A 22965-nucleotide genomic window follows, 5' to 3' on the forward strand; every position below is an offset into this window, starting at 1 on the left:
TACATGTGGAGGGGAGCGATTCAATTCTCAACAGGTAAAAATCAGAAAACTTCTCAAGGTTTTATCACCACTTTTCCCTTATTGATCTACAGCCACTAACTGTGCACCTGCTGAGAATCACATTATTCCATTACAGGATTAACATTTCTTTAGCTCATGACAAAAAGAAAAAAAAAACAAAGAAGGACAGACAGGAGTTAAAGCTGAATGTTCCTGGCTGATGTGATTGTCTTCAAGCAACAAATTAAACTAATCTAAGCTCAGACTGACAGCGTAGCATGCCGCTCTTTTCCCATCGACTCTCTCTCTCTCTCTCTCTCTCTCTCTGTCCCTTTGAATTGGGGTTAGAGAACAAAATAAATATGTGATCCATGGCCATACCTCTGTAGTTTCCTTTATCTCCAGCGTGAAAATATGGAGATCCTCTGACTCCTTCCTTAACTCCTTCATCTCGTCATTGCTTCCCACCTTGAAGTCGGCTCTTGAACTCCTTGCCTTCAGGTCGTCTAATTCCTTCTGGAAATGTGCAATCTGATGACAAAGCACAGACATGTTTAGTCACAAAAGTTTTAGAGGAAACTGTCCAGTCTTGTTTTGACAAAATTTCCACATAATGTGTGATCTGACTACTAGAAACAAGGCCTAAATGACAGCAGCTATCATAAATCCCTGCTAGCCTAGAACTTGAACAGCAGCAAGCTTTTAACTGAGGATTTTCTAAACTGGGCTGCACCATCAAGTTAAGAAGCATCATGAACAAATATGCATAAGCTGTGCATCTATTTACAATCAAGAGTCTTGAATGTGAGCATCTGTACTTGAAGCATCGTCCGCTCCTATGAAATTTTTTTTCACAAGTTCACCAGTTAACACCTGACTGGTTTGCATGTCTCACCTCCTCCAGTATACCAGTCATAATTGGATCGGAGTCTTTCTTCTGTTGTAGCTGTTTCTCCAGAGCCTTCACGCTTACAGCTGCCTGTACCGAGAAGAGATGAAGTTACATCAACAACTGTAAGCTACTAGGACAGCAAAAGAAAAAAAAAGACTTAAACTTTTAAAGTTTACATAAAAAATAAAGATCTTTCCAACACTAAATCTTTTTACCTGTGATTAGCTGTTGGTTTCAGTAAACAGTTGCTTTACTGTTGCTAGCGGCAACCACACCATGCAGAGTTCTAAAGCAGTTACTCAGTTTCATTCATAATTTAGCCCAAGTTAATGCTGCTTTTTAACTATCTTGTTATTTTACCCTGGAAATATTTTGTTATGGTCAAAGTTAACTGCCTGTGCTGTGTAAAGCTACCGTGCTGCTTTTGTTAACTGATTATCTAAGTGCTGGGCTAATTGCTGATTATCTGCGTTTTACTCTTTTTACTGCTACCCTTATGAACTAGATTTTAAGTTGAATTGCTGTGGTGGATGTCTTTTGGTTTTGGGTGTTTCCCTTTAAGTGCTTAAACATCATTTAAAGGTCACATATTATGCAAAAATCCCTTTTAAGGCTTTTCTAACAAAAATATGTGCCCCTGGCCTGTCCGATATCCCCTCAACTAGCATAAAAAATCCATTCCCTCCCCCCTTCTCTTTCTTCTTCTTTTTTTTTTTTTTATACAACTACTTTTTATTAATTTTCATGCTTGCCACCACAGGGTACATAGCCTTTTTTTTTTTTTTTTTTTTTTTAACAGTACAATAACATAACATACCATAACATAACATAACAATATAACACAATCTACATTCTTCCATTGTGGTGTCGTAACATAAAACATTTATACATTTATACATCAAGACAAAAGAAAAGAAAAAAAAAAAACAAAAAAAAAACAACAACACAGTAGACACTTACAACATTTCATATACCACTCATACAGTCTCGTACCCCCCCTTCTCTTTCTTCATCTTTCAGAAAACGTCTGCTAAAACAAGCTGTTCTCAGATTTTCCCCTCATGATGTCATGTGGGAAGTTAGCCCCGCCCCTAGGTTCGGCTGGCCCTCCCCGCTTGGAGGAAAGTTCCGCCCCCCTCTGCTGATCCTCCTTTCAGCTGGCATCAGGAGAGGCACATCCATTAAGTCACATCCATTTCCAGTGAGGGTCAGAGTCAGGGGGTGGAGCCAGACAGCTCAGTAACATTTAAAGCCACAGAAACAGCTCGTTCTGAGCAGGGCTGAAACTTAAGGGTTTTTAGACATGTGAAAATCCTATACTGGAGTGTTTTTTTCAGCAACAGACTTCACAGGCTTATTTTGGGAACCTCTGAGACCAATATAAACTTGTCTTGAAGGGGTAAAATATGTCCCCTTTAAGCTCTCTGGTGATACAGGGATAATATGACTAATATATATATAGTTTTTTTAATTCATTTTTTTCGTTGTTTTTTGTAAATGTTTAACTACTAGTCCAGTTTTACAAAGCAGTTGGTCAAATTCTGAACACTTAAACAATTTATTGCTCATAAACTATAGTCGCCTGCAACGCACAGAGGGAAATTACAATCACTGATCACTTTTTAAAGTATACCTGTTAAACTGTAGGCACAACTCTTAGGGGTCCACGATCACGCCAGCATGATCTCATCATGTGCTACTTTTGTCACATGACAGCATGAAAACAAAACCACATTTTGCATTGCAATCACTTCAGGTGGAAAGCATGATCTTTAAGCTTTCTTTCAGTTTTTGTTTGATATCATAGGCTAAGTAAAACAGGAAATATGATCATTTTAATTTGAGATAAAAATTAATGTTACACATAGGGGACAGTGGACCATGCTGAGCAGGACTGTCACTGGTATTTTTTTTCATAATTTCAGCATATTGTAATTTCTTTTTAAAAATAACAATATATTGTTTTAAATAACAATTTTTGAAAATCCATTTTTGAGGGGTTTTGTGTTTTTTGGAGGCCCTATATCTAAAACAGTAACTTATAGTTTTCATTTTTTAAAGTTGAGGTAGTACCGAGAAAGATTATACCAATCATGAGCATGGTAGACATTTTCTAAATGGTTTATTTTGTCAAAAGAAAATTAACGAAATGGCAAAATAGCCAGTGGACCTCTAAGGGTTAAATTAAGTTTAAGACTTATGAGGAAAGGTGATTGAATTGTGTTTGAATGAGCCATGATTATTGGTGTCAGAGAGGCTGGTCTGAGTATTTCACAAACTGCTTATCTACAGGGATTTTCATTCACAATCATCTCTAGGATTTAAAAAGAACAGTCCAAAAAGGAAAAAAAATATCCAGTAAACATCAGTTCTCTGAACAGAAATGCCTTGTTAATGGCAGAGGTCAGAGAAGCATAACCAGACTGGTTAAAGCTGAAATAACCTCTGGTCACAGCCAAGGTGTGCAGAAGAGCATCTCTGAGCACAGAAGACCACACCGGGGTGCAATTCTTAACAGCTAAGAACAGGAAACTGAGGCAACTTTCACAAAAGCTCACAAAAATGGAAAAAATAAGATTGGAAAATTGTTGCCTGGTATGATGAGTCTCGATTTTTGTTGTGACATTCAAATAGTAGGGTCAGAATTTGGTGTAAGCAGCACGAAAGCCTGCCAGACCACTGACGACCATGGCATGTTCAAAGTCACTTAAATCACCCGTCTCCTTTGTTCTGATGCTCAGATTAACCTTCCACGCATTGGCTCGATGGTGTCTACATGCCTCAATATATCGGTCACTGCCATTCGATTGGCTGATCAGATATCTGTGTAAATGAGCCGTTGAACAGGTGTGCCTTTAGGAAGTAATTGTTGCATGTATATTATATTCACTTATGATTATCCAAACAAGACATTTTATAGCCAGGCTAAAAAAGAAAGATAAGATGGAAACATAAAACTATAAGTTGATGTGAAACAGCTGAATAGTAGAAGTAAAGTTGAAAATGTAGGTATTTTAAAATAGGGGTGGAAGTTGAAAGGATTTACAAAAGCAGTTCATAACACTTGACCCCCAATAACAATAATATCTGCAACAACTGTTAGACTGGGAGACAATCGTAATACCTTGCATCATGACATCTGATCAACTAATGAATATGAAAGGCCTGTTAAAGGAAAAAATTTATTTACAGCAATTCCCTATTGCTTCTTGTTTTCCATGCCAAACATAATCCTATGTTTTTTCACTCTATTGTCACCGTCTTCTGAGCGGATCTTCTGTTAAAAATAAAAAAATAATAACAATAATAATAAATAATAATAATAATAATCTCTTATTGTTATTACTATTAGTAGTATTATTAGTATCATTATCATATAAAAATCAATAATTAAGAAATAATAATAATGATAATACTAATAATCAGAACTTTATTTGTAAAGCACTTTTAAAAACAACTGTTTAGAAAGTACTTTGACAATAAGCAAGGCATAAATAAAAACAAATCAAATAACACAAAAAGAAAGACAAAACCCCAGCACCAAATGAGCCCATGAGAAATTCAGCCATTATTGACCCAAACACATAAGAACCCCGAGATTTGTGCCACCCCTAATAAATGTTTTAGAAATATTTAGAGCAATTTAACAACCAAATAAACGTCTGAAAGGTCTATTTCACTCATACACAAAAAAAATCTCATAAATAGACAGGACCTGTGGAGTTTGCACACGGCTCTGAATGGCAGGAGCAGGTTTCTGGACGACTGCAGGTGGCGTACTGGTTTGAACTGGACGCACTGGAGCTGCAAGAACAACCATGATTTCCATTTCATAAAGAAAAAAAGAATAACTCAATTGTTCTGAGTGTATTAGTCAAGGTTCAGGGGTTTCTTACCCAGCACAGCTGGTGGCTTGGTGGCTGAAGGTTGTGGTGCAGTCACACCACTGGGGACAATCGCTTTGGGGAGAGGGGAGCTGAAGGAGAATGGCTGAGGGGCCGATGCTGGGGCCTCCACAGCTGAAAACCTTGGATAGAGAGACAGCAGATATTTAAAGACTGTATAGACAACATCTCAAGTTTCTTCCCGTATTCTAAACTCTAGCCACTATCCTATCTCACACAAAAAGGCAGAAACAAATAAATGATGGTAAAATGTGAGTATTTACCTCCCATTTAGATTGAGTTTCACAGTTGGTGGAGAGGGAGCAGCAAGGCTCTGTGGTGTTGGAGTTGGGACAGGAGTTGAAGTTGAAGTAGGAGCTACAACCGGAGCCGGAGACGGAGCTGGAACAGGAGACGGAGCTGCCACTGCTGATGGTTTGATGGCCGGTGCAAAAGAGAACGCAGAAGAGGCCGAAGGAGTTTCAGAAGGAGGTTTGGAGGCGAAGGAAAAACTTGATCCAGAGCCAAATGCAGTCGTTGCCCCTCCTCCCAGGGAGAACGCCGATGGCATAGAGCTGGAGCACGTAGATGGGACTGAGAAAGTGAAGCTCGACGACGATGAGGATACAGGCGCTGTGGAGCCGATGCTGAATGGGGCAGCGGAAAAGGAGGCAGCAGCAGGCGGAGGAGTGGAAACAGCTGCTGAAGTAAGGCCGAGGCTTGGGAACGAGGCTGGGGCAGATGGGACGGAGGCAGCAGCTTTAAGAGCTTGTGTTGCCACAGACCCTGTGAAAAGAAAAGAAATTAGCTTTCCTTTAATTTCCTCATATGATGCGATAATCAGACTCCAATCAAGGGTTGCTAATTGTTGAAACAACTGGATTATCCTTTAAAAGAGAAAATTTATCATTCATCATGCTTAGATGCTTCAGACACATTTCTTTAAACATCAAAGCAGTCTGAATAAATGTTTGCAAGCCTTTCTAAATGAGTTTGATTGGGCTAAAAGAACAGCTCATAGAAAATTAAGCACTTCACAGTCTAGTCAAAGATCCCTCCATAATCAAACAGTGCGTCTCACTCAATAAATGTAAGCAAATAGTAAAAAATTGAGAAGTTATTGGATCGAAACACTCTTCGCAGCATCTCTGACACAGGGAAAAAAAAACCAAAAATAATTTTCACAGCGCTTATAAATCAAATTGTAATTAAGGAAAGCAGCTGCTATGAGGACTACACTCAAACAATGGTGAATTTTGAGAGCTCTATTTGAGGTGCAATGTGACCCTAAAACTTAAACCAATGTTTATATAATTAACTCGAGAGGGTAAAATTTACCAAAGATTAAGAGACGGTGAGATAGGCTCGATGATAGGCACGTTTGGGAGTTTGTTTTCTTGACTATCACGTCTCTCCAGCTGTTCAACTACACAACACAGCTTCTCCGACGTTATTAAAGGAATCAAGAAACCAACAGGTAACATAACATTTAAGTTGATTTTAATTACATAATCACTTGGTGTGGATTACTAGGAGGAAATGTTCCTAATCTGTAATAGGTAGAAACAAATATTCTTAGTAGGGGTGGGAAAAATCCCTGATATTGCAAAATATACTGACCTGACTTCTGCGATACAACAATCCAATTGTTGTATGGTGGTGGCAAATACCAACATTTAAAATAAAAAGAGGGACGGTGCTCTACGTAGATACCAATCTGACTACATGAATCTCTACTCAGCGTTTCTACACAGCGGGGCTAATGGATGTTAATTAGCCATCAAAAAGAAGAAGAAACAGGGTAGTGTCACACAATGGTAAAAAAATCTGAAAGATGATGCATGAGGTGAAACTGACAACAAAAGGCAGAGATTAAGTACATTTATAATCAAGCCTGGGCAATTAACCGCAAATTATATTAAATAGCAATATGACCTGCTGCAATTTTCAAATCGCAGACAGTGTAATATTTTCTTAACCTGAAATGTGTCAAAATACCAGTCTGATACATTTTTTTTGTGACAGCCTCTATGCTCTCCTCATTATGTGTGTGTGTGTGTGTGTGTATATATATTCAAGTCTTTTTTTAAGAATAGTTTACAAATATCCTACATTCCCTGTTCATGTATGTAATTATCTTAATCAATATGAGAATAACAAAAACGTAGCAATCCTTTAGTATGCCTAGTGTGAGTGCGTCCTAAAAGTTGCTCTCCATCTCCAACTTGGCACAGCTGGTGTTGTATGAAGCTCTCTGTCAGGATGGATGGCTTATGTGGGATTTTAAAAGAGTGACAGAGACACAGGCTCATCCTCACTGCTTATTTTAACTGCAGTATGAGACAATTTGCCACATTCTACACATTTTCACTGTGAATACAATAGAACGTAACAGACTGAGCGTGCAAATTTGTTTTTATTTTTTTTGATTAAGGCCCGGTTACGCTTCTGCGTGGACGGCTGCATGGTTGATTGATCAGTGTGGAGCTGGCTCTGCCCCTACCTGAATAAGCTGACGTGTTTGTGTTGTTGAAGAAGAACTGCATAAGGAAGAAATATGTGCAGTACATGTAGTTTATGGTAGAAAAAGTAGTTCTTTTTACTTCCATTTGTAGTTTTTAATACTTTAACTCGTAAAATATTATAGTGTTAGTTATTTTGACCCCATTTTCTATTGTTCGCTTGTTTTAAACTTATTTGCCCTCCATGGATCCCAACACACATCTATCCAAGAGGGGAAATGAAAGGAATAGGAGGTAGTAGGGCTAGGTTTGAAATTGTGCAATATAGAGAAAAATCATTGGGTAATTACAGTAGTTCAGCTTTTTTTTTTTTCTTTACACATAACAAAGTACCGTAAATGGGTACTGTCATGTACTATTATCTTGTCTCATACTGTATAATATTGTATTATATCACATGGTATTATATTATGTATCATATCAAAACAAATCGCACTGTATCGTCATATTGTATCTTATCGTATCATAACATATCATTGGATGTTGCGATAAATAGTTAATTATATTCAGTTGTTGTAAACAGAAATTGAGGAGACATCAGAGGAGATGGAAAGCATGGCCACTGAATCAGCTGAAGCTAAGGACGAGGGAATGTTTTGCACTTCTTCGGCCATTGAGAAGAAAAATGCATGTCTAATATTTCCGGATGAAGGCAAGTAGATTTATTGTATTCTTCACCGCCTGGAGCCACAGATCTCCCATTAGAGCATGCATAATATGCCTGTGTAGAGGCTGGCAGTGCCTGTGCTAGCCAGCAGACCAATCACAGGGCTTGTGGTTTGCATCACTGCAGCACATAGTCACATTTCTGAAGAGGTATTCATCAAGCTATGTGAATAGGCCTCTGCGTAAGTTCAGGGCTACATGGACCTATGGCATACACTATGGTGTAAATTTGACACAGAAGTATCAATCAGCCTTACTCTTAGTAAATCATATCAGTGAAAGCAGACTTCTGCTTCATTTAATGAACAGAACTTTTTAATTCTAATGTCTGTCATTCAACAAGCACTGATAAAGAGAGACAGTGGGGGCTGATGGTGAGTAATGGAATTAATTTACGCCCAACACTGTGTTAAATCTGAAAACCGACTAACAAGGCAAGTCTAGTGACAACAAATTATTCTTGTCACCAAATTCAGCCCTCTAACAACAATATTTAAGACTCAAATAGATGTTTAGTTTAAGGCTATCTTACCAGGCTTGGGCAGTCTCTCTCCCTCCAAGGCGAGTGTAGTTGGTGCCGAGACCAGCTGCTTAACCCCGGGATTGAGATTGAGCAGAGCGAAGGGGCAGAGTAATCCCTCAGTGGAGAGCATCAGCATAGTGGGTGCTGGAGGCAGGGTCTTCTCGTCAGCTGTGAGAGAGTGGAAAGAAGAAATACAGGCAAGAAATTTATTCAGAGAAAGACTGTGTCTACATGACGGTGAGGCAAAAATCTGTAGTCAAATTTCCTCATTTTCTGACAAACACATGCTCCCTTGAGCTTTAATACCCATCAAAGCTTTATTTTTAATGACTTCTGAAAACAGTTAGATACTCACGTTTTGTCATGTTATCTGTTTTGCTTTTACCCTTTTTATTATTGAATTCAGATATATCTTCTACGCTGAATTTCCCTAGCATTCCACTTTTATATTTATTGCTTTATTTTGCTGTTATTCCCTTTATTTTCTTTTTCTGTTTTATTGCTTTTATTTTTTATTAAGCATGTACCTCATTTACACCATTCATTTCCTTCATGCTATCATACGTTTAATTGATTTCATTGCTTTTATGTATTAAATATTTTATCTTGTTACATTTAAATATATCTTAAAAGGTGCTATTCTCTATTTTGATGTTTTTATTGTCTGATACTGTTTTTGTAGCTTTTATTAACTGTTGCTCCTATAATCTTATTGTTTCCATCAGCTCTTACTATTTTATAAATACAATATCTCTTCACTGATTTTGTTTATTTTTCTGCCTTTTTATTTTCATATCTTCATTATTCTATTGCCTTTAATTACTTTCATTTATTTTTAAATGCTTATATATATTTTTGATGCACTTATCTCTATTCTTTGACCCGTTTCTATTTTTTTGCTTTTATCTGTTTATTAAGGCTTTTATCTTTTTAATGTTAAGTTTTATTTTAATGCTTTTATCTCTACTTGTGATTTTTTAAATGATTGCTTCCATAAATTCTTTGGATTAAGCCTTGTAACACCTTTATCTCTTTACCTTTTCTTTTTGCTTTTATCCATTTTAATGATGCTTAGACTTTATCCTAGCTTTTCTCCTCTTTTTATTTCACTGATTTTATACAAATGCTTTTAAAGATTTTGTCTGATTTTTTTCCTCTAATTCTATTCCATGTATTTCCTTTTTTGCCTTTTTCTATGATAATGTTATTAACTATTTTACTGCCTTTCTCTAATTTACATTTTGCAAAACATTTTTTCTTGATTGGACTCTTTTAGTGCAGCTTTTATCTGTTTTTTTAATGTTTTATTTCCTTTTGCTTTGTTTCTTTAAGCTCTTATCTAGTTCACTGCTTTTATCCCCTTTTTTTTTTACTTAAAGTGCTTCTTTCTTGATTGCTACGTTCATCTATACATTAAAACTATTTCTCTTTGAGATGTTTGTTCAAGTACATTTTTATAATAATAATAATAATAATAACTTTATTTGTATAGCGCTTTTAAAAACATGGGTTTACAAAGTGCTTTGACAAGTGCAGAAGCAAGCAGAAGAACAAAGCAACAACCCAAAGAAAAGATAAGAAGACAGAACGTGACATGCAGACAACATCAGCAGAATCCACACATTTAAAGAAACTAAACAGGAATATGGATGAGATAGTAATTCATCAAGATCAATATACATCAAAACCTATATGTCATGTGAAGCCACGCAAACTAAGACATCACAGATATCAATCAGAGTGCAGACATGAAGCCATTCTACACAACTAAGACATCATGTACATCATCAGGATGCAGGCAAGACACGGCTTTTTTAACTTTTATTTCCTTTATTGTGCTCATCTATTAATTGGTTTCAATTTTTATCTCTTGCTTATTTTTATGTATTTTTGTTGTATTATTGCTTTATTACAGCTGTCATATCTTTTTTTTTACCTTATTTCTCTTTATTGATTTTAAAGTCTTAATGCCTTCTTTTCCATTTTCACTACTTTTGTTTTTCCTGCTCCTATCTCTTTAATGTCATTATCTCTGCAATATTGCTGTTAACTATTTCATTCTTTTTTCTCTTTGACAATGCATTTATCTTTTTTCATTTCATTTATTATATGGCTTTCATATAATTTTTTACTTGTATGTTTTTTCTCTATTTTACTATTTTATCTTTTTTTTTTATAGATCTTACCTATTTTTAATTTTTTTTTCTATTGCTTTATTTCCTTTCCACTCATTTTTTTTTACTTCTTTTACCTTTACTCTGTTCACTGCTTTTATTTTTGTATTTATTTATCTTCTGTTTTTTGCAGGGGAGGCCCACTGATACTGAGCTCTCTATTTAAGGGCTACCCTGCAGCAATACAAAAAAACACATAAACAAAAAAAAAAGAAAAAAAAAAAAGAAACAGTCAAAAGTACTTATATGCATGCTCATAATCACATTTGCCTCTTTTATTATTGCTGTGATTTCTTCTTAATTACTATTAATTATTTTAATGGTTCCAAACTTGGTGTTAATTTATTTTGTTTAGATAAATTAAGGGATTCTAATAATGTGTGGGGTAATTCTGTTTTCATGCCTCTGCACTGGAAATAAGTAGAACGTGGAACATGTTTCAGGATCATTCTTGTGAATGTAGTGTGTCAAGAACGATTTGCACAAATGTCCACACCGACTCAAGGAGAACTTCAAAGACCACCCTTGCCCTTGCTCTTGAACCACCACTGTACTTTTACTGTCAAGCAATTGAAAGGTATACCTCCAGGTAGCAGTTCTCTTGTTTTTTGGAAGGCTGGAGTTCTGTAGTGTTTGGGTTTATACGATTTGTTCTTCTATATGTGTTTGTTTAAATGTCAAAGGCCTTTGTGCACCTTTGTCATTAAAGGTGCAATATGATGAAGTTATGATTATAGAACTTTTAGTATTGCCACCCCTTATAACGTCCAAGAACATTCCACAGAGCTAGGACAAATCTCTCCAGTTCTCTGCTAGGATATCTTATTAGTCTTTTAATTAAGAGCCACATTCATGTACAATCTTCATAACACAGTCACAGATTATCGTGAGAAATTATTTAGCGTTCTGCACAGCTTTGTGCTTCCAAATCACACCACAGCACGAGGCAGACAATTAACAGTTCAGTGTTGTCTGCTTGCTGTGCTTGCTCCGTTCATGGTAATGCTTTTTATCTCATAAATCTTTAAAGCGTTTATGGCATGTGAGCACAAACACTGTATATGATGCTGCTCTACTTTTCCCATTGACCCTGCCTCACTCTGCCCTCCTGTAGTTATAATGAGTACCCAGTATTCAGCAGATACAGACACACTGTAGTCATGTACAGAGACATCTCTCCTAAGATGCCTCATTTGGTAAAACACAGTCCACTGCACTCCTCTTCCTGCCAAACCCCCAAACTCATCCCTGCTCTTCACACCCACTTCCTAAAATCACGCAGTGCGCTGTGGGCTGCAGACAAAAATGGCAAACACAGTCTAAACCGACATTTAAATGACTACACTGAGTGTTCACACCCCGAATTAAAGATGCATTAGTCATAGATGATACTAGTCATTTTGAGATTTGTCAAAAAACAGTCCACTTCCTGAACACTTTGTCCTTTTTTGCTCCCTCTGGGAGTCTGTGTCATATCTTAAACTTTTCCTACAGTATAACTTTCACTGTCATCAGGGGATGAAAGCAGCAGCAGTGCATGTCAGTGTGTGATAAATTACTGCTGACTCACCTCTCTGACTATTACTTTCTCTTTTGCATCTACTGTATATTCATCTCATGCACTGTGTGTCCGCCTTTGGCAGAGCATTTGTGTTTTATTGTCTGCATAGATTCAAACCTAAATGTACAAGTGACACTTCCAACCATGCAGAGCCACTTTACATTTAAATATTAGACACAGATTTATTTAGTTATATTATTCTAAGTTCTCAAAAAAGCACGACATGCAGACAGCAGGGAAGAGAATACAGAGTCTAAAGTTTAGTTTTATCTCAGTTATGGACCTAAAGTTTGAAAGAAAGTGAGAAGCGACGAGATAGAGGATGAACAGACGGGAGAGGCACACGGTAAACCTCATCAGCATTCAGCAACAGGATTGTCTGGGCTTTGTTGTTTGTTGTGGTCCTCGAGCTTGTCTGAGCCATTTTAATGAGTGCGTTTCTCTCTTTTTTTTGTCTTCACAGATAACTCTCTCCCTTCCCTTTCCCTATCTAATGTCTCTCTTCGGATAAAAGGTTTTGATCACTCCACAATCATGTCAAAATGTTGCTCAAATTGCAGGTTTTTCTGTTGCTTAGGGGTGGGGGGGGTGAGATGGGGGGGGGGGTTCTTAGAGGAGATGTGACTAGACAGCGGCAGCAGCTCTACGTGAATGTCTGGCAGACTTGGCCATTTAAGATAAAACATTGTACTGAGACGGTAGCTTATCACTATTCTTTACACACGCTGAGATAGAGCACTGCAGTGGATGCTGTATGCACAAAGAAACCTGATGGATATAGGATAGTCTGATTAGAGGAGACGTCGACATAAAATGTGCTGAAACGCTGTAAAAATAGTCAAATGTTGCAGGAGGGATGAAACTAGCAAGCACTACAGACAATATTTAAGAGCAAAAATTAAATTAGTGATTTGCTTAATAGAATAAAATCCTTTATGCAAGCTTATAATCTGTAGTTGTAATGATAACAGAATTTCTCATTTCAGTACTTTCTAATAACACCAATACTTGTTTTGATACCACTGCAAAAATTATAATATAAATATTGAGGTAATTCTTTCTTGTTTTAATTTACAGAAAATTGAAGGCAAATTCTTGCATACTGCCCAACTTAGTCAAATACGTTGGCAACCTTTTCATACCAAATTACTGCCAAAGTTTTGTGCGATCTAGACAACATCAACTGCTGCCAGATTCTCTGTTTGTTTGTATGAGACATAAACTAAGCTTTTTTATCTTTCTGCAATGTAAAAAAATTGTAGAAAAATGACAGCTTTTTCTAACACAAAAATTGACATATGGACATATGTTGCTCTCTCTCTACAGTTTTGGGTCAAATTAAGACCAAATACGGGCTATGTTAAAAAAATTAATGCTTTAATAGCACTGATCTATGAATCATTTCAGGTATGATTTTGTCTTTCCAAAAACATGAAAACAAGGAACTCTTTAAATGTGCTTTGCCCCTCCCACCAAAAGACCTCTCACTTTAAGTGAGGAGCAGAGAGAGCCATAGCCCTCTGGATAGTATAAAAAGTCTGAATGCTAAAGAAGACGACAGGCCTTAAGCCTGTTTCAGACGGGATGCAAGGCAGCTACGTCTTACCAGCATCACTACTTGTTTTTTTATTTTGGCTTGCAGGTTTATAAGTCAGGAAATTCAGACTACCTGTGTGAGCCCCACATCTCAGGAGCTAAGGATCTAGAGTAGTGGTTCTCCACCGGGTTAGTCAGGACCCAAAAGTAGGTTTCAGAGCTGTTTTCAGTGGGTCAGGAAATTGTCTTCTAAGTGCTTTGTCCCATCATTTAAATTTTCAATAACAGAAAGGAAATTATAGTTTCGCCAGGATTTTCCCCCTGAATTATTCAAGACTTTTCATTGTGAAATTTACAGTGATTTTCTCAGAAAGGTTAGGGATTTTTTCCTATATTTTTATAGTTTTCCGTGGGCACGTTCCCTGAAACTTCTGATACTCATCTAGGGAATTTTTCCCCTAAATCTAAAAATATTTCACGTGGAACAAGGAACTTTTAGGACTTTCCCAGAAACTTTTGCAATCTTCCCCAGTTATATTTCAGGAATTTTCAATGGAAACACTAAGGAATTTTGGATGTTTTTTTCTTGGAAGTGCTTTGGATTTTATCTGGAATTTTTTGCCCAGTAACTTTCAGAAATCTTCTTTGATACTTTGCTGGACATTTTGTTCTTTATATTATGTCTTATTTTCTTATTTCCCTTTCTTTTATTTTCCCTTTGTTCTGTTCCAGTTTTACCTGGAGTCTGAACAGCACCACATTTTATTAAACAAATCGAATTAATCAACAATATATCCAAAATTTGGATCACAATTTGTCATTATGGAACCTGTGGTGTGTCCCAAGGCAAGACCAGTTGAGAACCACTGATCTAGAGAATAGAAGGCTCGCCTATTGTTTCCATGAGTCGCACATGTCTCTGAGCCAAAACAGGCATTAAAATAATAGAGAGAGACCTTGTTTTATCAGACATGTTTGTCCACATCAGTAGAATATGTTTGCAATTGCCTAAATGCACTGATCTAATTAGGTTGTTTTCCAAACTTCAACTAATTGTAAAGCCTTTAGTTTCCACATCAACAGAATTATTTTTGGAAAGATAAACACAGCACAACTACACTTGAGTGTGTACTTTTCAAAGTAAAAGCCCAGTTTAGCATTTCTGCTTAGAAACTCATTCAGTCTGGACATAATGCTTGAACTTTTCCCAGCTTAGTTACGCTGTACAATAAATCAAGCCACTTGAAAGGAGATCTAAGGAGGGCTCTGACAGCAGGGAGAAATAGGCAAAATGCAGCACACATGTGCCTTGTATGAAAGCTGTGATGGTGCCAGCCAGAGCTGACAAAAGCAGCAAAGTGGCAGAATCTGTGGCACAGTTGTGGACGCACAACAAATACTGTATATATCTAAAATTTGCAAATGAAGGTGTATAGTAGTTATGATCTCAAAATCAAATAATCATGATTAGGATTTCCACCAGAAACAAGCAGCCCTGTATTGATAAGTACAACTGCATCAATGTAAAACATGTGGTCTTGAAAAGTATCTTATTCTGAAAACTTTTAAAACCTAACTTAAATGTGTGTGAGACTGCAGAAGGCAGATAGTGAACAAATCTACAAAAAGATGTTTAATTTGATCATAATTATTACAATTTATTATGATCTTTAAATAGCATAACATAAATGCTTCGCAGTTTATTTCATGCTTAACACCATGAAAATTAGACTTAACCGTTTAAAAAAAAATCAATACACGGAATATCTTCACAATAGACAACAGGTAACATGGATGGAATTTCTATCGGCTGACAGCAAGACTAAAAAGCAAATGCACTGGATTAATTTGGCTTTTAGGAAATTCTGGGCCAGCAGTTATAAAATACACTTTTCCTATGATGCAGGGCATATTTCAGCAAAAACATAAAGACAGCAGGTAACATGGATGGAATTTCTATTGGTGGCAAGCGAGACTAAAAGCAAATATACTGGATTATTCTGGCTTTCTTCAAACACCATAAAGTTAGGAGTTGGACTCTATTCATGCAGTATGCAAACTGTGCAAGAAACAAGGTAAAACTCTGTAGCAAAACCAAACTTTAACGACCCATGACAAGACACCAGACTAATTAGCAGTCAGCAACAACAACTAGCCTTGGTACACAGCTGCCACTAAATGAGGCTGTTAAAGGTGCATTGTGTAGAATTTGGAATTTTAGCAACATCTAGCATTCAGATTTTAGAATGAGCCGATCTGTTACCAAAACATCACATCACTAAGCAACGAGAGCCTGTGAAGAACAAAAAGGATCGTGAGCCGGACATCATTCACAGCAGTGACGAGGTGAGGGTTTATTCATTCATTTTTCTAACCATTATTTTTTTAGATTATAGGTCAGTCTTCTTCTCCACCTGCCTTCCAGGTAGCTTTCAGGACCGGCGGGCAGGTTCATATTTAAAAATCATGTTTCGCTCTTTCCGTCCCCAAAATGTTGCCGTAGACAATATGGTGGTTCGTTATGTCAGCCTCTGTGAGGGCGACCTGCGGTAATGTAAATTTAAAAAGGTTTTTTCTAATTTTGTAAAAAGAAGACTAAAGTTTAAAGGGGATGATTGTGCACTTATTTTAACATACGTCAAGTAAATATATAAACATTATATCCCATTTACACCATTTCTGTTCGGCGAAATGCTGCCAAATTCTACACACTGTACCTTTAAGTTAAAATTTCCTCAACTTTCTAAAAGGATTAGAAGTTCACAAGCGGCACTTTATGCTTTATTTGAAAAAATGTGAGCCGCACAGAGTCGCTAATGATGAAGGCTTCAGACATCTGCTAAAGGAGTGTGAGTAACACTTAAATATCTACATGCTTAATGATATAGAAACAGTGGTGATGTTTCATGCAAACATACAGCAAAAAGACGTTCCTTCAAATACGAGTGAGCTTATTGTAAAGCGAAACCATAATATAATATGAAAACAACAGTGAGAACGACAAAAAAGAGGGTCAAACTTTAGGTTTAAAAAGTTAAATACTGTTGTATTTGCATTTATTGATACCTCAGTGGTTATAATATAATAATATTTTGATAAGCTCCTTGGCTCTCTGGTAATCTGAAATTAAGGGTTTTGAAGTGTAGAATCTTTTAACCTCTGGAACTATCTCTATTGTCTATGTCTATGATAAAAATCAGTTGCTTTAGTGAATTTTGTTTAGGGTATGTTTATTAGGAATTTTATTATCCAAAAACTAATGTGTAACGTGATATGTATCGTACTGTGAGTCTGTGGAACATACCCCACTCTAGGGAAAATACAAGTAAACATATAGAAATAGTATAAAAGAAATTTAATTTCTCTTGTCTTGTCTCTCACAAACATCAGCTTGTTTGTGGTAGACAATCTGGTTGCAAATTCAGACAAAATCTGCCACAATCTACTCACATTATTAGATTTTAAACTGTGAAAGCAATGACTTTAAGGAGACATATAATGAGAACTCCACTTGTAAGTGTTTTTTCCTCGGCCAGAGAAGTACACAGCTTGACACTGGAGAATGGGGCAGGGTGAGAAGGACCTTGTTTATATTTAAAGAGAAAAACAGCAAAACTGTCCTGAGAAAGGTTGGAAAGAGCTGGTTTATACAGGGTCAAAAACTTCCTGTAGTGCTTTACCCACAATTTATTTTTGAGCACAGCACAGCAGGGACATTTCATTAACCACAGGGGATGGTGGAAAAGGTGGAAAGGGGTATGATATTTTAAAAATGGGATAGAGGCAGATTTTGTGGAAATAAAAGTCAGAGAGCCAAACTGCTCTAAAATGTTTGTACTCAGTAGAAAAAGTGACTTCTCTCTCATCTTTTTTCCATTATAAGAACACTCAAACAAGATCATCCTGATAAAAGGCATTAGGCTCTACTTAAATGCTTATAAAGCTTAAGTGCCATTAACGTCCTTAGAATCCTTAATGGGAAAGTATAGCGTGTTAATCCATAGCAAACATTAGGTGAGTGTTGTGACAGTGCGTGGGTGTAAAAATCTGGTCAGACAGAAGAAAAGAGAAAGCAAACACAGAGCTTGAATCACTCACTGATGTGGATCTCCTGCTGGCTGGTGAAGTCTATGGCTAAGCCGAGAGGAAGAGTGTCGTCGTTTGTCTCGGTCACGGGAAGTTCAGCCCGACTCGCATCCTCAAGGATCCAAAGCTCCCAGATCTAAAAAGACAAATCCCCGCTGTCATCATCAAAGACTGACATTTTGTGTTTCTCTTTCACCAAACAGTAAGCAGCCAAACAAAGAGTAAAACAAAGCTCGATAAAAGATCTGAATAAAATGTGTTGTTTGTAAAACATTGAGTATGAGAACTCTGTGTGATCAGGTGTGGCTCAGATCAAATCAAGTCAAATTCAACACTAAAGACATTCAGAACTGTGAGAGACACTTTGTTTCTATTTATATTCAGGTTTTTGATTTAAAGTTATTTAGGTACCTTGTCATCTTGTCTGGAGATGACGCTGACTTCAATAGAAGCTGCTGATGCCGCAAACACAAGGTCCCTGGATGAAATAAACAATAATGCAAAGACAAATTAGAAAATCAATGAGACAGATACCGTATTGGTCATATTAAGGAAATTATAATGCAACAGCAGCTAAAATTGCTTTCAAGGGACTACATCTACGGATAAACATTCAGGCACATAAAAACTATTAAAGACACAAAAATGACAATAAAAGAAAAATGCAATTAAACATAATCTCTAAAAAATACTATTCACCTTCACATAAACATAATGAAAACAGAGCACAGTAGTACTTGGAATACAATACTGTGTGATTTCTCATTTTCAATAATCAAAAAATGCAGGCAAACCACTGCACTCTATCTAAGCTGTAAAAAAAAAAAAATACTGGCAACCTGTTCATACAGAAGTGTTGCCAATGTTTTTGCGCAATTTGGACAGTGTGCATAAGTTTGCCTGCAATTTTTAAGGGCTTCATTCCCATCATGTACATCTACCTTATAAGCTTTTTGTCATTTTCTTTTTAAGATACAGTACATTTTATACCATAAATATTTAGCCTAGGCCTGGGCGATATGGCCTAAAAATCATATCACGGTATTTTTCTTGCCTTTGACAATAACGGTATTATATCACGGTATTACAAAATTTAAAGAGATAATGCTTTTTAATCCAAATTCAAGTGTTATTAACCCCCTTCTCCCCTTAAAACAAACCTTTGTTGGCATACTCAATTTATCTTTAAGTACAGGAACACAGAAAACATGTTTTATTTTTTTAAGTCTCTCTGGGTTTACTTCTAACTGCACTCCAAGTTTTGCATTTCATCTCTAAACTGATGAGGTGTTTTAAACTGCTAATGACTTGAACATGTTTCCTAGTGAAGGCGTTCACAATAAAGGCGTCTCAGAAAAATAACAGCCGCGGACTTTTATTTTGAAGAGCTTGACGGAAGTATTGTGTTTAGCATTGAGTTAGCTTAGCTTTGGCTGCGGTACCCGGGAATACGGCTAGTTTACAGCAGCTTTTCTGACCTCATTTAACATTGCAGCCTGGATCTTTCACTCACTGTGGACTTAGAAAAGAAAGTCATAAGTTAAAATAGACTTTTAAACGGTTGTTTAAGCTGTTGTAAGAGGAAGAGCTGCAGCGCTGGGCTCTGAGACCAGCCAAAGTAGCACTTACCTTGTGTTACAGCCCCAGGCAGGCCGACAGAGACAGCACACTGACTTACTTGCGGTACAGCCGTCAGACAAAAACACGTGTTTCTGCCTGCTAACTCACACTGAGGCAGATACAATGACGTCATTAACAAGCGTTAGCACGATTGGTTGGTAGTAGGGGTGCACCGATTGCAAGTTTTTGGCCGATCACCGATCACAGATCTTTAAAAAGCCTGACCTGCCGATTCCGATTTCACCGATACCAATTTTTTTATAACTGACAGCATACACCTTCAATGTTCCAATCTTATTTTATTGAATAACATTGAACAATACCCGTGAAACGATACAAACTTTTTGTTTTAACTGCACATGAGGTAGTTCTCTCAAATATAAACGAAAAGTTTAAAGCATTGCCGTATAAAAGTGAAACTACTAAATTATATCAGTTCCTTTAGTCTTTCATTTTTCACATTTTAGTAGGTAGAGGCATATGAAACTGATCTTATCCACCAATCTTATTTACAAGGAATGGCCGATCGCCGCTCTTTTAAAATTAAGGAAATCGGCGCCGATACCGATTTTGGCCGATTGATCGGTGCACCTCTAGTCGGTAGAGTCCAAATCTCTACCGTAGGCCAAATTTATATCATTTTTAACGTCTACCATATATACCGCGCACCCCTAAATTAACTCTTCAAGCCTTAAGCTATTTTTCAATCATTTTGTCTCGCCTGGACTTATTTCCTTAAAAAGCTTGTACATCAACCCTTTGGTTCAGAGTCAAGCTTTAAACATCATTCTACTCAGGACAACCTGGGCCTTAAGAATGGATGTGCTGAAGTAATGTCACTTGAAGTTAAAGAAAGTTCTGAGACTATAAAGATGAAAGAAAAAAACAAAAATATTCACATATTTACAACACAAGTCCTTGTGCTTTTCTGTATTGGCTCTATTTGAGCCATTATTTAATGCAGTTCCTGTCTGCAGGGACACAGAGGGCCACATCACAAGCTCTCTGTCTCTCTCTCTCTCCATTATAGGCTGTTCTGGCTGTCTCCTCAAGGATTTACATGTGCAGTTTGAGATGATGGAACAGCCTGCCATTGGTTGCAATCATAGAGCATTGTGGGATACAATACAGTGGGTAACATGTTAAGGTAATGGCAGACATGATCCAAAATGGATTTTAAGAAAATGGATAAAGATGTTCAGTATCAGACAAGCTGGTGTGGATTTAAACCATAATACCCTGGAAATGTCACTCCAGTTCTAGGCTCACTAGAATAGCTTCTGTAGGATAGCATCACTGGAACGGCATAATGGCTGGCTATGGTGTGGCTATGATTTGTGGTTCAAAAGTTATTTAACTTTTTATAACCAGTGTCACTTCTTGTTGTATATGAAAGTGTCAATCTCAAAGTCTTAAAATAAGAGACTGTATCATTTATAAGAACATGTTTAATTGAAAAGTATCAATGTATGATAAATATGGACAGCCTTGGGGCCTGTGTCTAGCTCCACCATTTTTTGCAATTGCCACCATCATTTTTAATACAAAAACCAATATCAATCAGAGTTTTTCTAAACTCTGAGCAGAAAAAACACCCTAAACATCAGCTCTTTTGTAGCCATGTTAACAGCACTCTCAGCTGAAAACAGTTTTTAGAACAGCACTGCACTTATCAATGTCGCCTCTATCAAACTGGCCAATCGCAATCAAGAACAAATGGGACTTCTGATAACGGTGGAAGAGAAACCAATCTGACTTCTCTTTAAAAGACTTAAGTTTTCAGGTCTACAGCTACAGCAGGATTCCCATACAAAGTTTCATGTTTTCTTGGGGAAATTTCTGTGGAAAAATGAAATATAATATATACATAAAGGAAATATAATGCATGATAATGAAACTGGGAGCGCTACCATCACTAATAGCTCTGGCTGTGCAAACAGGCCTTTATTTACAAAATGTCTGTAGAGGTGTAATAAGAAGCAAACATTTTTTGTGCCCTTCACTGATGCACATTGGACAAGTTTGCATTTTAAAAAATTAAGGTTTTTTAATACCTGAAAGCCTGCATGCTTCAAGTGTATGTAAATGGTGCTCTTTCTTACCAGTCTTCTACGTGGCTAAGGAAGTAGTGATGCTGTCTCTCCGTGCAGCTGCCGTACACAGTGTCGCTGAAGTTTAAATACTTCGTCTCGACTTTCTCATCCTTCTTCTACAAAAAAATACAGAAAAGAGGTCTTTTTGGTCACAATAATACATTTCGGTGCATTAGCTTCTTCATGATGGAATCATAAAAGCTGCTTTGAATAGATTCTACGACATCAAGAAAATGCCTTAACGTGCTGCCTTTATGCATTAGACGCTCAATGAAACCAGCTATAAAGCCACATACCTCAAACATACCCCATGCTTTTGCCTCATGCCTTTCTTATTGATATATACTGTATATAAGAGCTGTCTTGTCACTTTCTTTTGCACAATATTTCCCCATATGTACCTCTTAACACATTCTCATAGTAGTGCCACATTTGTATATAAACAAAAAGTTTTTTGTGCATTTATATGTTGCTGAAATGGCATTAAAGACAGCTTGTCTCAGCATATGATTTAGTATTCACTTAAAGCATGCTACTCAAAAACAATGCATGGGAGACACTGTATATGCCAGCTGCAGATGAAGCTTCTACTTAATATGCATGTTAAAAATAATCTTACTTTGGTCTTTTTTAATCATTTTTGGGAACTTTTTCTTTTATTTTGATAGGACAGCTGAAGAGAGACAGGAAATATGAGGAAAGAGAGCAGGAGAAGACCTGCTCCACACAGCGCAGAGACCAAGAAAACGGTAAAGCAATGTGTTAACACCAAATTAAACTCAGCTTTAAATGCAATGATAATGATAAATGATAAATACAGCAAGCTGGCAAAGCAGCTAATGCTGAATTTGGATCTTTTGGCTGCTTATGTGGCGAAAGTATATGGTAAAATTTATAGCATGTTAATTTTAAAACCAAAACACGGTCAAATGCCTCTGCTGAGGCGATGAGAAAGAGGGGTGTAACTGGACAAAAATCCAAGTCATCCTTGGAATTGAGTGGATGTTTGTATGTAGGGCGTACTCACAGGGAGGGAGATCAACACGAGCTCAGGAGGGGTCTCCAGAGAGCCATCTGCAGCAGCATACACTACTGCAAACACGTACGTTTTCAGCCACAGCACGTCCAGAACTGTTAGAGGCAACAGGGAAAGAAAGGCATTAGCAAGGGAAAGGATCTGTAAACAGCAATAAATAAAAACATAAGTCAATTAGTGAGTGTAATCTATCACATAATTAAAGATTAATTGAAGCTTTTAGCATGCAGGTGCAGAAAACAAATCTCATTCAGTGCTCAAGGTGGAGGATTCCTCTTACCTTTGACAGGTTCATCTGAAGTGTAGAAGTCTGGACACGGGATGACTTTCTTTTGTTCTAGTGCCTTTCAAGAAGAGAAAATCAGTTCTTCA

General features: G+C 37.0%; 1 protein-coding gene across 1 annotated transcript in view; it reads right to left on the bottom strand.

Annotated features, from left to right (window-relative positions):
- Positions 1–22965, bottom strand: part of nup214 (nucleoporin 214) — a 53021-nt gene that overhangs the window by 21703 nt on the left and 8353 nt on the right. Inside the window, exons 6-16 of the mRNA XM_041811120.1 lie at positions 22874–22937; positions 22585–22688; positions 21567–21673; positions 18256–18322; positions 17857–17980; positions 8497–8655; positions 5061–5562; positions 4789–4919; positions 4608–4696; positions 896–979; positions 382–531 (exon numbers count right to left, since the gene is read on the bottom strand). Coding sequence (XP_041667054.1) covers positions 382–531; positions 896–979; positions 4608–4696; positions 4789–4919; positions 5061–5562; positions 8497–8655; positions 17857–17980; positions 18256–18322; positions 21567–21673; positions 22585–22688; positions 22874–22937 — 1581 coding nt within the window. The remainder of the gene's footprint in view (positions 1–381; positions 532–895; positions 980–4607; positions 4697–4788; positions 4920–5060; positions 5563–8496; positions 8656–17856; positions 17981–18255; positions 18323–21566; positions 21674–22584; positions 22689–22873; positions 22938–22965) is intronic.

The sequence above is a fragment of the Cheilinus undulatus genome, linkage group 17, assembly GCF_018320785.1.
Source record: "Cheilinus undulatus linkage group 17, ASM1832078v1, whole genome shotgun sequence".
Taxonomy (NCBI): domain Eukaryota; kingdom Metazoa; phylum Chordata; class Actinopteri; order Labriformes; family Labridae; genus Cheilinus; species Cheilinus undulatus.